Consider the following 18772-nt stretch of genomic DNA (forward strand, 5'->3'; position numbering starts at 1 on the left):
TATTTATGAATAACACATCAAAGTAAACACCTGGATATAGAGTTGGTATGAGATTCTTTTTCAGAAGACCTCAGAAAGTGTTTTTGGTAAACGAGCCCATGTTGAGTGTAATATAAGGTTGTATTATCATTGTGTTGTAGTGAGCTGTGTGACTGGAGCTGTTCTTCAGCGTGGGTGTGTTTCCTCATGTGTGATGTGTGTGATGTAGAGCGCTGGTCTCTCAGGCTGAGGGGAGATAAGGGAAGCTGCTTTGGGAGGTTGGAGGTGTATCATAACGCTACGTGGGGCTCCGTTTGTGATGATCAGTGGAACATCAGCGACGCTCAGGTGGTGTGCAGACAGCTGGGCTGTGGGTCGGCGCTGAGAGCTGAGAGGAATGTTCCTGGTTCTGGTGAAGGGACGATCTGGCTGAACAGAGTGAAGTGTCGAGGGGATGAGATTCACCTGTGGGACTGTCATCATTCCCTGAAGAAACACACTGACTGCTCTCATGCTGGAGTCACCTGTGCAGGTCAGAGGGGTGCACTAACTTTTCAGCATTCTGTCTCTGCTCATTACACTTTTCTCCCACTGTTAAAACTTGCTGACTTTTATTTATAATCTTCGATGGAATCTTGAAAGCTCAGATCTGAAACAGTAATTCACTCATCAGCATCTCATAAACCTTATTGAGTGAGAGTTTATTTTTATTGGAGGATAGAAATGTTTTTTTTTTTGTAAATACAGACATATCCACTGTGTCCACGGCGATACCCACCACCACCACCACATCAGGTCTGTATATTTGTTCCAGTACAATAATTGCTAGTGTTCAGTATTTTTCTAAATATTTATGATTGCAGTGTCGTATCGAGATCCTCTTCTGTGTTTCTGACTTCAGTAAGAGCCACTCAAACTCCTCCATCAGCTGGAGCTCCATCCAGCCCTCCACTGGTTCTCTTTGTGTTGGGAACGCTGCTCTTCCTGGCCTTAGTGCTTCTGCTGCTCCTGTTTTACCAGAACAGAGCGCTCAGGAGAGGTACGACACATTCACACATTTTCTTTTCTCTTCAACACCAACTCTATTATTGGATTATATTATTTACAATCGCACACTTTATTCAAAATTGGTATTCAGAATTATTCCCAAATACAAACTCATTATTATTGTTATTATTATTATTATTATTCTCCACTCCAGATGTCTCTAAGACGAGGCGTAAGACTCAGCCTGAGGCAGTCTATGAGGAGATCAACCACAGATCCATCACTAGAAGAAGCAGGAGCTCCACTCAAAGAGGTGAGTGAGATGTGAACTGATCTCCATCACACTGAGAGCCCGGTCCCACAACACCCATAACTATAACTCTACCTATAACTCCAACTCTGACTCTCCCTCTGCCTGAGTTTAGTTCCAGTCTGGAGCAGAAACACCACAACTATAATCCCCACTATAATATCGCTTGGTCCTGACCCTCAGGGAAATAAATATTCATGATTGTTGGTTTAAACAATGAGCTGATTGGTCAGATGTTTGATGGGATCAGGTCCAGGCCTGGAAACATCGCTCCAGAAGCAGCGATACGGATAAACCCAGGCCTGGGCTATAGGGATCCATATCGCTCTGGTGTGAGCACCGACCACATACACTGCAGGGGACCCAGTTATTTATAGTTAGAGTTAGAGTTATTGTGGGAGCGGCCCTTCAAACAATATTTTCCCCCAAATCCAGTGAGATTTATTTCTTTACAACAAATCAATAAAAATGAATAAAAATAAGTGTGTGTGAGAGGAAGTGTGCAGTTGGAGTCCATGTGGTGTCGAGACAGAATTCTGCTGATAAACATCTATTAAAGCTTCTGATTTGCTGCATTTGAACGTCAAGTCGAGTCAAATTTATTTATAAAGCAAATTTAAAAACAACAGTTGAGCAAAGTGCTGTACAATCATCACAACCCACACCATAAAACACCACAATAACACACAAACACCAAGTTAAGAGACAAATCACACCATCAAATAATAATAATAATAATAATAATAATAATCTGAAAATGTCACTGATAATGTCGAATCTTCATCTGTTTCAAACGTAAACTGACAATGTTAATGTTAACAGTCTCGCACCATTTGCTTCACACCGAGCGACATTCACCTCGCGGCTCACTCCAGACAGTTCCCCTTACACACACACACACACACACACACACACACACACAGACAGAGTTGTGTAATGTGACTCTTCTTACGATGCATTTACACTCCATCCAATCTACACTTTCACTGCACTGTTCACCAGTTACACTTTTTAAAAGCCTGACGATGATTTCTCTTCTTACACACTGACACACAAATCTCATCCACTTCTCTTTTTAAACACAACTTTCCTCTTCTGGATCATTTTATAGAAACTCCATCTGTTTGTGTTTTATTTCCATTACAATCTGCACTGAAGATTGTGTTTACTCCCTAAAGTATCTGTCCATGGAAACAGCTGACGCAATTAGTGCATTAAAAACTGAAAATCATCGACCCGACCTCGCAAAGGAGCTCAAAGGCCAAATCTGACAGTTGATTCAGGGAGAATGGGTGTATATTTGGGGTCGTTTACTGTCACATGTTCTCAGCCAAAAACTTTATTTCATGGTGAAAATGACATTTTTGTCTCTTTTGATAGTTTTTCAGACTTTAGAGCTGAAAATATCAGAGAAACCTGTGATTTGACAGAACGAACAGAAAGAGCAGATGTAAATTATACACAGTGAATAATACATTTCATTTATGTCGAGGTCAGAGTTTCGGGTAAAAGTGGAGAAAACGCCGACGCAAAGTTTTCAGTGATAACCATCACACTGGGGAATTTCTGTCATTTTTATCTCCAGCTTTTGATAAAATATATCAGTTTGTCAATAATCTACAAAAGAATCTGCACTAAAGAAAAAATACAAGGTCATTGTCTGTAAATATGAAACTATTTTTATGATATTTTGAAAATAGTACAGTCAGAAACAGAAAATGACCTTTTTGACCTCTCACAGTAGGTCAAAGGTCAGATTTGACACTTGATTCTGGTAGAACGGGTCGGTGTTTGGGGTCGTTTACTGGAACATATTAGAAGCCAAAATCAATATTTCATGGTGAAATGGCGATAGTGACCATTTTTGTGAGCGCCAAAATACATTAAATTCAATTTTTCAAAAACTGATAAAGAATTCTTGACCAAAGAAGAACCTGCACTGGTCCAGAGCAAATCATAACTTTTGGCACCATTGGTGTTGATGAACATGTTGTGGTTTTGGCTGTTGAGGAAACAAACCGTTTTCGACCGCAGTCCAGAACACGTCACTTTCCACTTGACTGGAGTCGAAGCTTTTTGCGCAGGAAATGAGCTCATCATTTATTTCCATAAAATCCAGGGGGAAATCCTGATATCTTTAGGAGATAGTGGAATAAATGAAATGACATTTTCAACAAAAAACACATAAAATGTGCTCAGTGACCTTGAAAAATAGGTCAAGGTCACTCATCTTGGGTCAGTGAGTTTCTGTTGTCTGTGGCTTCCAGCAGTTAAAATTTCATCCAAAACCAAAAACTTCTCATCTCATCTCATTATCTCTAGCCGCTTTATCCTGTTCTACAGGGTCGCAGGCAAGCCGGAGCCTATCCCAGCTGACTACGGGTGAAAGGCGGGGTACACCCTGGACAAGTCGCCAGGTCATCACAGGGCTGACACATAGACACAGACAACCATTCACACTCACATTCACACCTACGGTCAATTTAGAGTCACCAGTTAACCTAACCTGCATGTCTTTGGACTGTGGGGGAAACCGGAGCACCCGGAGGAAACCCACGCGGACACGGGGAGAACATGCAAACTCCGCACAGAAAGGCCCTCGCCGGCCACGGGGCTCGAACCCGGACCTTCTTGCTGTGAGGCGACAGCGCTAACCACTACACCACCGTGCCACCCACCAAAAACTTTTGGAAGAAAAAAATAAACATCACCAAAAATACCAATCCAACAGTAACAGTTTGGGGGCGACAACTGCAAAGGCACCATCTCCCCTGGGCTTCAACCTCGATTTTGGGACGCGACACCCAAAGCAACCGGTCAGTGACCTGAGTGACCTTGATGGGACGTGTGGTTGTAAAAGGTCAGAGAGAGAGGGCGGAGCTCGCCAATTTAATGAGTTGTTTTTGGAAAATAAAAATGGATCCTAAACCCTACAGGGAGTCGGTGAAGGAAGGCCAGTACAGGACAAGTAAGAGCTGAAGCCCTCCAGAGCAGGAGCTTTAATGCCCACACAATGCTCCAAGCAGGAGATGAGGATGCTGTGGTCTACTGTGTCGAATGCAGCTGTGAAATGGAAAAGCATCAGAACGGCAGAATCCCTGGAATCAGTAGCCAATAAAAGATGGTTCAAACTTTTAAAAGTGCAGATTCAGTGCTGTGAAGGACTTTAAAACCAGACTGGAACACCTCAAGAACGTCGTGTGTGTCTAAAAAAGAATGCAATTGTAAGAGCACAACTTTCTCCAGAATTTTTGAAAGCGAGTTTAGAAATTGGTGTAAAATCGGAGAGGACTGCGGAGTCCAGATGAGGTTTTGTGATCAGTGGTTGCACTATTGCATGCTTCAAATGTACTGGAACAACACCTGAGGAGAGACTGCTGTTCATAACCATTTGGATGTTTGGGCCAATAGTTTCCAAAATCTCTTGAAAAAGGTGAGGGGGGACAACATCTGTGGGACAAGCTGAAGATTTCATCTGACCAATAATTTCCTTTCAGAGAGAAAGAGACACAGGCTCAAAGTGGGTAAAAGCAGCAGAGCGAGTGACAGTGATAGACGGCTCATAAGAAGGGGGTGAGATGATGCTCTAAGGCTCGCAATCTTGTCCACAAAGAAGTGGAGGAATTTTTCACAGGTTTCTGGGGAAACATCAGGACGAGCAGATTGGGGGGAATTAAGAACAGTGTTAATGGCACTAAAAAGAACGTGAGCTTTATGGCAGTTATTTCAAATAATATCAGAAAAATATTTTGTCTTTTCAGCTTTGACAATTTTCTGGTATCTGCACCAGCTGTCCTTTAAAATCTCAAAACACACCTGCAACTCGTCTTTTTTCCACCTGTGTTCAGCTCTCCTGTGAATGTTTTCCTGTACAGGTGCATCTCTCTCTCTCTCTCTCTCTCTCTCTGTGTGTGTGTGTGTGTGTGTCTCTCATGACCGTGCTGCTCTCCTCTAACAGGAAGTCTCCTCTCTGAAGAACAGCATTCTGGGTATGAGCATGTGGATGATGAGCTTCTCTCAGGTAAAAAAGCCCAGAGTGTGAGTTTGTCGAACTCCATGAACTGAAGGAGATTAGAATTGCAATTAAAAATCAGAAATGACTAAACGTGTCCTTTCTGAGACGTGATTATGATGTATTGTATCGAAGAATTACAGTAACTCCAGTGTTTTAATGCTGACACATGACATCTCACAATCAACCTGATCTTACTTTAAGCTTCTGAAATCCCTCTTATCAAATTGATCAAAGCTTCTTTGGATGAGGATTTTATTGAGTATAAATGTGTTTAAAAACCACAAACAAACAAATGGTTCTTTTCACAGTCAAGTCTGGGATTGGAGAAAAGGCGGAGTATTATGATGATGTCATCGACACCAGTGACTTCATAAGTGGGTGCAGTTGTTATAAATTTAGTGACTTGACATGAAACCATGAGGTCAGAATGTGATGGAGCTGTTTGTACAGACCCTCTGCTTTTATTTCATTTAGGTGATACAGGAAGAGTCGAGCCACCAGAGGACTACGATGATGCCGTCACTGCTGGACCGATCCCTGATAACGTGGAGGGTGTGGTTCTGTTTGGGGATTTGTTTTAGAAAGCAGTAGAAATTAAACACACACACTGCACATCAGTTTGTTTCTTGCTTTGTGTGTCGTGACATTTTTGACATGTATACGATGTCATTTTGCATTGTGTCATCAAATACACAGTGTACAAACTGCCACTTCAGTTAACTTTAACTCTCTTTAAATATCTGTGTTTTGGTGTAGAGGATGAAGCGGAGAATTATGATGACGCCATTCCAGCTGATCAGAAGTCAGTTATACTGACAGGTATGATAATAATGTGACAGTGTCGCATCCACAAGCATCCAAACCATCATTAATGACATTCATGTGGATTTAATAGCTTTTATCTCCACATTCTGACAGAGGACGTGTCCGAGAACTACGATGATGCGGTTACCACGGAAACAAACCCAAACGTCATCACAGGTCAGATTTAATCAAATAAACAAAATAAACAAAAAAAGAAAAGCTGCTGAGGGAACCACTGTTTATAGCTGCTGTGACATCAGTGAGCAAAGGAACAAACTTATTTTTCCAAAGATATACAACATTATCTGTAACTATAAATGGATGAAAAGTACAAGATCTAATTCTTTACTCAGTGAAAAACTGCAATTATTGGCAAATTCCCATGGTCTAAGAGGAATAAACCACTTGGGGACATGCTGTTGTAGGTAAATAATCAACGTTAGGGTGGTAGCAGTAACTCAGCTTCATCACACCACCCTGTAACTCAGTATTTTACTAGAACAGCAACACACACAGTGGTTTATTACTGATTCATTGATTTCTTCAGGAGACGGTCCAGAAGATTATGATGATGTCATCACTGAGGAACAGGATGGAGGAGAGACAGAAAGTGAGTGAGTTGTTTATTCTGGTAATGTACGTGAGTGCAAAGGCAGCAAAGTTAATGCGTGACTCTATTCTATACCATATATAATATAAATATCAGCTTTCTGTTCTGTAATCTCCATTCTGTCATTGAACAAGTGCCGTCATATTTATTCCACAGTTTAGATAAGACCTATATTTATGTCTCATTTACTTCCACATCTTATACACATGGCCTGTGTTCATATTAAGAAAGCTGAACTGATAAATCTCCTTTTTTCTCTTTTTTATTGATAGAATATTAAAGACATTCCCACATCGTGCATCACTGACTGTATTTTTAAGGTTTTACATCCCGATTAATACAATACACAGGATCTATTAAAGAGGTCGATGTATTTATTTTACAGAATATGATGACGTGGAGGAGAAATCTCAGAAAGACAGGGACCATGTGACTGAGACACGCCACCAAAGGCTTTTTCTCAGGAAATTACATTTCAACTTTTATAAACACAAAAAATGATTTTATTATCCTTCCAATAATGTCATGTTTCCTGAACTGTGTTCATTTTCCCCGAGTTATTAGCAAATAGAGGAGGAGAGTTAAATCACCTTTCATATTCCCTAATGCAATGTCTCCAGCTTTTCTTTTACAACACTTTTAATGCTATAAGTCAAATTCAATATCACTGACACACCACACCTCATTTATCTCACCAATTATTTCAGCTCAACTCATATAATATTCATCTTCATCTTTTACATTTATCAACCTGTTATTCACTCTTTTACAAATGTCTTAGTAACTATAAGCCACTTGGCAAAAGAACACAAATCTTTGGATTCCTTAAAACAATGTGTGTTTTTACATTTTTAAAGACACATTTACCTTTATGTTCAATGCTGTGCTTTTAACTGTAAAACATCTCATTGAGACGGATTCGAGAATTCCTTTATGAAATATTCAGACCATGATGTGCTCATTAGATCGCTTGCTATATTGCGTTTTTGCTGTCATTTTTATTCGGTAGCTGGCGATGTTACACGCCAGATATAGTCTATGCAAGTATCGTAAATATATATACAGGTTTCATTACGTATTCTCAGATTTTCATTTTTAATTCTCAGGTTTGTTTCCTTATTCTCAGGATTTTGTTTTATATTCTCAGTTTTCATTGAATATTCTCAGATGCTTGTTTTATAATCTCAGCTTTAATTCAATATTCTCACTTTTTAAATGAGTGATGGCCAGTTCATTTTAATATTACATCATCAACAATATACAAGTTAATGTGACTTTTTATCTTTCCACAATGAGAACAAGTCAATATTTTACATTCTGCAGAGTTTTATTGGCTCTTTTTCATATTGTGTAACAATCATCTATTTTTATCCATTCAATGAAATAAAAGTGCTTTGATTATCTCATTCTCATCTCATTATCTCTAGCCGCTTTATCCTTCTACAGGGTCGCAGGCAAGCTGGAGCCTATCCCAGCTGACTACGGGCAAAAGGCGGGGTACACCCTGGACAAGTCACCAGGTCATCACAGGGCTGACACATAGACACAGACAACCATTCACACTCACATTCACACCTACGGTCAATTTAGAGTCACCAGTTAACCTAACCTGCATATCTTTGGACTGTGGGGGAAACCGGAGCACCTGGAGGAAACCCACGCGGACATGGGGAGAACATGCAAACTCCGCACAGAAAGGCCCTCGCCGGCCACGGGGCTCGAACCCAGGACCTTCTTGCTGTGAGGCGACAGCGCTAACCACTACACCACCGTGCCGCCCTTATAGAACATCTCAGGCAGTAAAAAATAAAACAGTATTTATCGATTGATCAGAAGGTTGTGAGTTCAAATCCCAGCACCACCTTGAGCTCGACCCTTAACCCTCGGCATCTCCACTGTATCATAAAAGCTTCAGCTAAATGAATAAATGTAAACACACACACACGTTAGTCTTCCTGTCCTTCTGAGGACCTTCCACTGACATCATTATTAATGCACTTAATTAATGCTGTGACTGCAGCTGAACCGAACCACAACCTCAGGAATGAAAAGGACACGTTTTGCCTCTTTGATTTATTTATTGTTCAAACAACAACACTTTCCTTATGGGGACCATCGAGTTCTGATTTGACAGAAGTTGATGAAGTGCTGCTGTGGTTTGATTTGGACTGAAACCCGGCTGAAGCCCGTGATCCCCGATTTTATTTTTATTATGATCTTTTGTTTTCTATAATGTTTAGGGTTTGCCAATAATAATAATAATAATAATAATAATAATAATAATAATCCAGCAGCATCCTAACAGCGCCCTCAGCAGTTCAGTTCAGAGAAAAACACATTTCACTCCACAGTAATCTCAGGTTGGAAGCGCTTTACTGCCATCTAGTGGAGGGAAAAATTGTCCTTTGATTAATAATAACACAATTTATTTTTAGTTATTAATGTGTATGAATCTGAAACATGTATCGAGTCTCTGTGTGTGCTGTAAAAATATCTAATTTATTTCAAAGCATTTCAGAGTCTCAATTCTCTAATAGTAAAAATCATGATGTGAGCAAATAATAAATTAACAAGAAAAGCAAATGTAAATTAGTGTTTACTTGTAAGAAATATTATGAAAACAATTTAAACGAAATGAAGATTAGTATTCAAATCATAAATAATAATAATAATAATGATGTTGTAAAACTGTGATGACCTGGCCACTTGTCCAGGGTGTACCCTACCTTTCGCCCGTAGTCAGCTGGGATAGGCTCCAGCTTGCCTGTGACCCTGTAGAACAGGATAAAGCGGCTAGAGATAATGAGATGAGATCATCATCATGCATTAAACCTAAAAATATGACAGTATGCAAGGTGGCAGTATGTGGATAAATAACTGTACAGTATGTATAAATATGATCATTTAAAAAACAGTATATACAAAAATATTGTGTGGTGCAATTTGCTTCTGAGGGAGAAGGATCAAACGCAGCAGAGACGATATTTAAAGTGGTGTGTGTACAGAGGGGGTGGCTAATGCACCAGACAGGTTCGAGTGCATGTGAAGAAGGGGGAAGGGGCTGGAGGGGTGAGGAGAGGGACAAGGATGGCAGAGAGTTGAGGAGCTAAACCTCTCTGGGGACAAAGTTCGCTCGTCTCCTCTGTGTTCATCAGCTCAGACAAGGCAGCCGGCATCCTGAGGGGACGCACTCAAATGCAGGGAACTGGACATGTGAAGGGTCCTGAAGAATCCTGCTCACTGAGTTTACTGTCTGCTGCTCGCAGAGTGTTGAGAGTGACCTGGGGGGGGGCAATAATTTTAGAGCACACCTTGACTGTGCTGCAGGCAGTTTTTGTACTGAAGGCTAAGGGAGTGGAACCAACAGGTTATGGAAAACAACATTCTACTCTCAGTGAAGGAGTAGTAGAAAGTAGTCAGAATGTCCTTGCTGACCCCAAAGGACTTAAGCTTCCTCAGGAGGTACTGTCGCTGTTAGCACTTTCTGAGGATCTCCTCTGTGTTGGAGGCAAATCTGAGTTTATCATCAAAGATTGTGCCCAAGTACTTGTACTCCTCAATCATGTCCACCGCCTTCCCATGAATGCTGGTGATGACGGCAGCATTATACTCGATGCAGGCATTAATTGGCAGCTAGAGTCGCCTCTTCAAGACATTGGTGACGTCTTCACCATGTTGAGGTCATGCTACACCTCTGGCGGCTGAATTTAGGACACGTTGGAGTTTCTTGAGCTTGTACTCCAGCAGACTGTAAAGCAGGCTGTTACAGTAATCCAGCCTTGATGGAACAAAGGCATGGACCAACCTCTCAGCAGGTGGCTGATCCAGGCCCTTTTGAATCTTGCTAATTTGACTCAGAGCCAGAAAGGAGGACTTGCAGCAATTGTTGATCTGTTGAGTGAAGGACAAGTTGTGGTCAAACAATAAACAAAGATTATGAGCTTCAGGCATTGGTGAGATTTCTGAGCCTCCAAATCGTACTTTCGAGACTGCAGAAACAGACGGCAAGAACTTGGACTGGATCAGTCGCAGTTCGGTTTTGCCATTGTTTAGAACTAGTTTATTGTTTAGGCACCAGGTCTTTATATCATTCAAACAGTTCTGTAGCACATGAACAGTGTTATCGTGGCCACCCTTCTCAATGATGTACAATTGTGCATCATCCACATACGTCATGGCAGATAACCCATGAGTAGCCAGTACATCTTAAGTGGAGCAACATAAAGGCAAAAGAAGATAGGACCAAGGACAGAGCCTTGGTGGATGCCACAATCAAGTTTGTATGTAGATGAGGTCAAGTTCATAACATTGACAAACTGGTGTCGATCCTCAAAGTAAGATTGGATCCAAGCCAGTACGAGGCCAGAGAAGCCAAACCTTTCTTCAAGTCTTCACAGCAAAATGCCATGATCACTGGTGTCAAAGGCTGACAAAAAATCTAAAAGTACAAGCAAAGCCTCAAAACCCTTGTCTACAGCTCTGAGCAGATCATCATGGACACGATGCAGTGCAGTCTCGGGTCTGTGGTGTTGACAATATGGTTGATGGCATTTTAGGAAACAAGTTGTTTCCAGCAAAGTGGTGATATAACTGAGGTGCAACAGCACGTTTCAGAACTTTTGATAGGAAGCTGAGATTAGAGTCTGGTCTATAATGGTTCAGAACATCCAGATCTAAAGATGGATATTAAATGGTCCTATAAGGTTAACAGTTTTCAAATAAACACTCAGGAGGTCATCTGTACAGATGCGCTGTAACCACTTTTCTCGCCATTGTTTATCCTGTCTCTCAGCAGGAACAGAAGGGAAGCAGGAAACACTTTCTTTGTTCCGATTCAATCAATCTGAACGCCGTAAAGCACACACAAACGGACCATACTGCCAACTTAAACGCTTCTGATTAAACCGCAACTGTTTGTCCTCTTGACAACGGTTGTTAAGGAGCTGAAACCTCTCTGTATGCATTCAGCTATTTATTTAATATTAAGAACCAACTTTAGTTTACGTTAAGGTGAATAAATAAAACTAACTGTGTAAAACTCCCTGAAATCACCTCTACACACAAAATATATGAACTGAATTCACTCTTTATATTACACCTGTGTACACTAAAACCACATGAACTAAAATCCATAAGCTGATGCTGGGGCTGTTTTTATTAACCGCGGCTTTAATAAATCGCGTTTCTTTGACCCGGACAGGCGCCGTTTGGCCCCTCGCGGCTCCCGTCACTCTGTTTCCTTGGCAACACGTCAACTTTCCATAAAACTCTAAAGCGGATCCAGACGAATTAGAACCGACCAGGAAAATTCTCTCTCTTAAACAGCCTCTAGTGTAGATTTATTATTGTTAAAAGGGTTATAAATATGTATAATATGTGTTTTAATAATCTTGAGAGCTTTTATTTCGGCCAGCTGGGATTTCCGGCTTTAACGGAAGTGACGAAAAGAAAGATGGCGGCGCCTCAGAAGCGCTAAACACACGATTCGTTTTTTAATTAACCCTCATGATAAAACTCATCCCGTGTACCGACACAACCACAGAGTCAGGGAACTGATTTAATTATAAATTACAGAAACACCACACACTGGGCTAACCGCGAAGCTAACTGAGCCGCACGAGCTGTTGAGCTGAAGCTATTGTTAGCATTGTGTCCGCTGTGCTAAGCTAACGGCTTCTCCTCAGACCTTCACACGGCCTCCAGAATCCGGACCGAATTCAGCCATCCTCTTAAACACAGTCCCCACAGAGGGAACCCGTCCTCTTAAACATAGTCCCCACAGAGGGAACCCGGAACCCATCCTCTTAAACATAGTCCCCACAGAGGGAACCCGTCCTCTTAAACACAGTCCCCACAGAGGGAACCCATCCTCTTAAACACAGTCCCCACAGAGGGAACCCATCCTCTTAAACACAGTCCCCACAGAGGGAACCCATCCTCTTAAACACAGTCCCCACAGAGGGAACCCATCCTCTTAAACATAGTCCCCACAGAGGGAACCCGGATCAGTTTCCAGAGAAACAAGCCTGGGTTTAATAACTAATCCGGATTACAGTGTGAAGCTGCCATGAAGCGCAGCCGGAGAGTCGCATCAGCGGGAGGAGTGTGAAGTGTGCGATGATAAGAGTCCACACACACACACAGAGAGAGAGAATTAAAGTCTCAGTGTTCCTGACGCGATTTCGGAGTCAGAATCTTTATTCCATGAAATTTTAACAAAATAAAAAAGTTTCTAAATCTGCTGACACTGTAACTGAAAATAACATCACATGCCATTTGGTTGAAATTTATATTTATGGAATTTGGCAGAAGTGTTTATCCATCTGACAGTGAGTGTGGCCTGACTGGAGAAACATTTCCACAGGAATAACTTCATATTTTTATTGTATTTATCCTTTATTTAGTATCCGTAATCATACGGGGCCGAGTACAATCAAGAATTCATTTCATTAGTATCATTTTCCATAAAATAATCTGAAAACGTAGGACAAGTTTTGCTATTTCTAATAATTGAATTTAATCATTCCATGCACCTCGAATGTTCTCCTTATTCTTTTCTAATACGTTATTGGAGAAATCTTTCTTATATTTCTGAATAATATCAGTTAATTTATTTTATATCTTTTATATTTTATTTCTCTTTCTATTGTTCTATGCTTTACAAATTGTTTGTACAATATATTCTTTTTTTTTTTTTTTTTTTTTACAGGCATTCAACAAGCCCTTTGTAATCCAGGGTTTATCATAACTGATTATTTTCCTCCTGCTCTGTTTTATTGGACATGTTCTGTCAGATAAGGAAAGGAAAGTATCGAGAAAACAGCCATAAGCAGAGTCTACATCCACTGCTTTGCATACATTTCTCCAGTTCTGACATAACAGTTCACTTCTCAATGTTTTTATCGTACCTTCTGCTCTTCCTCTCCTCTGTCTTATTTCATTTTCAACTTTCAACATTTTATATTCACAATCATAATTAACAAACACGGGCAGGTGGTCGCTGATATCATTTATTAGTAATCCTCCAATTATGTTGTCTTCCAAGTTGTTAGTAAATCTATTATCTATAATTGTTGCTGATTGAGATGTTATTCTACTGGATATAGTGATGATCGGATAAAAGCTCATACTATACATTGCAGCACTAAATTCATCAATCAAGGCTTATTTATTAGGATTTAAGAGATCTATATTGAAATCACCACAAATGAAAGTGACCTTCTGCTCAGTGTTTATGAACATACAGTACATTCCATTACTTCTTTGAATTGTTCTATCCTGGAGCTGGGAGCTCTGCAAACACAGCTGGCAATAATATTTTTGTTGTTCTTCATGAAAATCTCTATAGAAATGCATTCATGTATATCATCAATAGCAGCAGTCATACTGTTAATAATCTTATATTTCAATCTTCTGTCTACATACAGAGCTGCCCCCCCCCCATTTTGTTAGCTCTATTTGTGTAATTTAATTCATACCCTTCTAGTTCAATATCACCCTTTTTCCCACTCTGAGCCAGGTTTCAGAGATGGCTATCGCACTAAAGGCTGTAGTGAACTGACCCAGGTAATCTTTTATATTTTGAAAGTTTGTGTATAAACTAATGCTATTAAAGTGAAGAATCGATACTCCATGTTTTATATTGAATTTGTTATTAAACTGATCTTCAGTATCGTAACAGCAATTTCTAATCACATTATTTAACAGATTGCTTTCTGGGTCTATATCTGATTCTATGTCCTGCATATTGACTAAAGAGTTTCTGACGACTATATATAAACACACAACTTCTATATATTTTACACTCCAAAAACAAAAATGGGCGTCTTCTGTCAAAAATAGTGCAAAACTGGGGCGGGAAACAACATGATCCCTGATATCCAAACCATACAGAGTAACTATTCATTTTGGAAAAGCAAAATTCCACAGTCCAACAGAAACATATAAGGAGAGAAGAGTGATTAAAACTCTCCATACGAAAAAAAGGACAAAAAATGCCTTTTATCATTTCAAAAAAGAAAAAAAAAAGGTTAATCCTACTACAGATAAACGGTGTCATTAATACTTGTTAGTTTTTTCTTTTTTATCAGACATCTAATTTTTTAGGTTTGTTTACTTGACATGTTTCGATGTACGACTGTCGTCTTCCTCAGAGTGTCACCGGATGTTATTGGTGACGCATCTTTTATCAGCTGATGTTTCCGAAGGCGTGGCCTTCCTGTCTGGATTGACAGGTCGGTCACGCCTTCTACTGTCAGTTCGTCCCCTGCAAGATGGCACTCCAGGTATGGGAGAGCATGTATGCTCCCTCATCCTGGTTGATGGTCCTCGGGCTTCGCTTACGGATCTCTATGGCCTCCCTGATCCAGCGCTGATGTTTATTATCTTCTGTGCGGATGACTCTGGCATTCCCCCAAGCCATAATATGATTTTCCCTTTTGCAATGATCTGTTATGGCTGACTTATAATTTTCCTGTTGTGCCTTTTGTTTTATTGTTCGGGTTTGTCTTGTAGCTGTCTCCTTTTCGCACTCTTTCTTATGTTCATTTTTTCTTGTGTTGAAACTCCTTCCTGTCTCCCCAATGTAAGTTTTATTGCATAATTGGCATGGAATCTCATATATGGTGTTGCATCTGTTTTCCGGATGTATTCTGTCTTTGGCATGAACCAGGATCTGACGGAGTGTTGTGTATGGTTTGACAGGTGTGTTAATGTTGTATTTCCTCATTGCTCTTTGAATGAGTTCCGTTATTCCTCTGATGTATGGTAATGTCACTACTCCCCTGTGTTCTTGTTTGTTGGTTTGTTTTTTCTCTTTCTTCTGTGTTTTATTGTTTTTGACCTGTTCTGCCCCTTTGGATATTGCCCATTGTGGATATTGACATGCCTTCAGTGCGTGTTGTATATGTTGTTCCTCCTGTTCTTTGTCCTGTGCATCTGTAATTATTGCTGCGCGTTCATGCAATGTTCTAACTACGGATATTTTGTGCATTATGGGGTGTTCGGAAGTCCAGTTTAAATATTGGTCGGTGTGTGTGGGTTTCCTGTGTACTTTTATTTTGATATCCCCCTCTTCTGTGTGATGTATTTTTAAGTCCAAAAATGCTATTGACTGCTCCGTTTCCTTTTCATGTGTAAATTTTATATTGCCGGTATTGTCTATAGTATTGAGATGGTCGGTAAGTTGTTGAATGTGTCCCCTCTTTACTTTTTCCAATATGTCGTCCACATACCGTTTCCAGAGTGTTGGTCTGTATTCCGCTGGTATTGTAGTGAGTGCTTTCTGCTCCAGGTCTTCCATGAAAAAGCCGCACATGATGGCTGATAGTGGGTCTCCCATGGCAAAACCTTCCTTTTGTCTGTAAATTGTGTTCCTGAACTGAAAGTATCTGGATGTGGCGATGAATTGAAGGAGCTGAGTGATGTCTTGTACCGTGAGGTTTGTGCGTTTCTTGAGCGTTCTATCTGTTTTTAATTTGTCTTGTACTATCTGTATGGTGGCTTCTGTGGGTGTTCTGGTGAAAAGGGATATGACATCGTGTGAAATGAAAACTTCGTCTTGTTGCATTTTTATGTTTTTTAGTTCTTCTGCCAGTTGTTTTGAGTTTTTGCAGTGTTGGTCTGTGAGTCCAATGCGTCACCAATAACATCCGGTGACACTCTGAGGAAGACGACAGTCGTACGTCGAAACATGTCAGGTAAACAAACCTAAAAAATTAGATGTCTGATAAAAAAGAAAAAACTAACAATATTCAATATAAGACATAATGAACGTAATCGAAAGATTAAGAATAAGTTATGGAGAGGAAAGCATCAAGGAGTTTCGCCGCCTTGAAAGATTGACACGGAAATGGGCACGCTACAGGAATCACCTGAGATTCAATCTGCGCTGCCGGGATGAAGAAGTCGTACCGGCCAGTCTGAACATCAAGAACCCGATTCCAACCAGAAACGCGGAAAAGATGATCAGGAAAGTGCAGATGACTCTGGTAAAAGAACAGATACGGTGCACAACTGACAAACTCAATAATATCAACAGCGAACTACATAGGGAGATGGAAACTTTCAAACGCCGGTTTCCCCAGAACAAGGAAATGGAAATAGCAATACACGGACACTTGGCAGACATACACGAGCAGGAATTCACAGAGACAAAAACCCGACAAATCCGAAAACTGGACAGACTCATTGCACAGAAAAAGAAGGCAGAACTGGAGCACGCACACATCAACGAAGAATGGATCCACAACATATCAAGGTACAAACTCTCACAAGCAGAATGCAGTATATTAGCAAAAGGACTCAACTACGCTGTCACACCGAACAACATACCGTACCACACGATGAATTCATTCTGGCAACTGAATTAGCATGTGAGAAAATACAGGATCAGGGACAAAAAGCAGCACTAAGAAACGCAATAGCTGGTATATTGAAAACGGCCAAACCACCACCCAGTAACATCACCAAACAGGAAGCCAAAGCCATGAGAACATTAGCAAAAAATAAAGACATCACAATCCTCCCAGCAGATAAAGGCAGAACAGTAGTTATCATGGACACCGAAGAATATGAACACAAAATGATGGACTTACTCAGTGACAATGCCTTCGAGATATTAAGAAAAGACCCAACAGAAGACAAGAAAAAGAAACTTAAAGCATTACTTAAACCACTACTCGATGAAAATAAAATAGATAAACAGGCATATAATCATTTAGTACCCACAGCCAATGTCATCCCCAGGATTTACGGCACACCAAAAATACACAAGCCAGGAACACCATTACGCCCCATAGTAGACAGCATTGGTTCAGTGACATACAACTTATCAAAAGCACTCACCGAAATAATTAAACCATTACTAGGACTCACAGACCAACACTGCAAAAACTCAAAACAACTGGCAGAAGAACTAAAAAACATAAAAATGCAACAAGACGAAGTTTTCATTTCACACGATGTCATATCCCTTTTCACCAGAACACCCACGGAAGCCACCATACAGATAGTACAAGACAGATTAAAAACAGATAGGACGCTCAAGAAACGCACAAACCTCACTGTACAAGACATTACGCAACTCCTTCAATTCATCGCCACATCCACATACTTTCAGTTCAGGAACACAATTTACAGACAAAAGGAAGGTTTTGCCATGGGAGACCCACTATCAGCCATCATGTGCGGCTTTTTCATGGAAGACCTGGAGCAGAAAGCACTCACTACAATACCAGCGGAATACAGACCAACACTCTGGAAACGGTATGTGGACGACATATTGGAAAAAGTAAAGAGGGGACACACTCAACAACTTACCGACCATCTCAATACTATAGACAATACCAGCAATATAAAATTTACACATGAAGAGGAAACGGAGCAGTCAATAGCATTTTTGGACTTAAAAATACATCACACAGAAGAGGGGGATATCAAAATTAAAGTACACAGGAAACCCACACACACCGACCAATATTTAAACTGGACTTCCGAACACCCCATCATGCACAAAATATCCGTAGTTAGAACATTGCATGAACGCGCAGCAATAATTACAGATGCACAGGACAAAGAACAGGAAGAATAACATATACAACACGCACTGAAGGCATGTCAATATCCACAATGGGCAATATCCAAAGGGGCGGAACAGGTCAAAAACAATAAAACACAGAAGAAAGAGAAAAAACAAACCAACAAACAAGAACACAAAGGAGTAGTGACATTACCATACATCAGAGGAATAACGGAACGCATTCAAAGAGCAATGAGGAAACACAACATTAACACACCTGTCAAACCACACACAACACTCCGTCAGATCCTGGTTCATCCCAAAGACAGAATACATCCGGACAACAGATGCAACACCATATATGAGATTCCATGCCAATTATGCAATAAAACTTACATTGGGGAGACAGGAAGGAGTTTCAACACAAGAAAAAATGAACATAAGAAAGAGTGCGAAAAGGAGACAGCTACAAGACAAACCCGAACAATAAAACAAAAGGCACAACAGGAAAATTATAAGTCAGCCATAACAGATCATTGCAAAAGGGAA

At 40.5% G+C, this 18772-nt stretch overlaps 1 protein-coding gene across 1 annotated transcript in view; it reads left to right on the forward strand.

Moving 5' to 3' along the window:
• LOC132869643 (uncharacterized) overlaps positions 1-18772 on the forward strand; it is an 84461-nt gene that overhangs the window by 26131 nt on the left and 39558 nt on the right. Inside the window, exons 13-23 of the mRNA XM_060902935.1 lie at positions 209-511; positions 727-814; positions 885-1018; positions 1181-1279; positions 5235-5297; positions 5600-5665; positions 5766-5843; positions 6048-6110; positions 6210-6272; positions 6643-6705; positions 14192-14271. Of these exons, the coding sequence (XP_060758918.1) occupies positions 209-511; positions 727-814; positions 885-1018; positions 1181-1279; positions 5235-5297; positions 5600-5665; positions 5766-5843; positions 6048-6110; positions 6210-6272; positions 6643-6705; positions 14192-14271 (1100 nt within the window). The remainder of the gene's footprint in view (positions 1-208; positions 512-726; positions 815-884; positions 1019-1180; positions 1280-5234; positions 5298-5599; positions 5666-5765; positions 5844-6047; positions 6111-6209; positions 6273-6642; positions 6706-14191; positions 14272-18772) is intronic.

This window comes from Neoarius graeffei, chromosome 21 (genome assembly GCF_027579695.1).
Source record: "Neoarius graeffei isolate fNeoGra1 chromosome 21, fNeoGra1.pri, whole genome shotgun sequence".
Classification (NCBI taxonomy): Eukaryota; Metazoa; Chordata; class Actinopteri; order Siluriformes; family Ariidae; genus Neoarius; species Neoarius graeffei.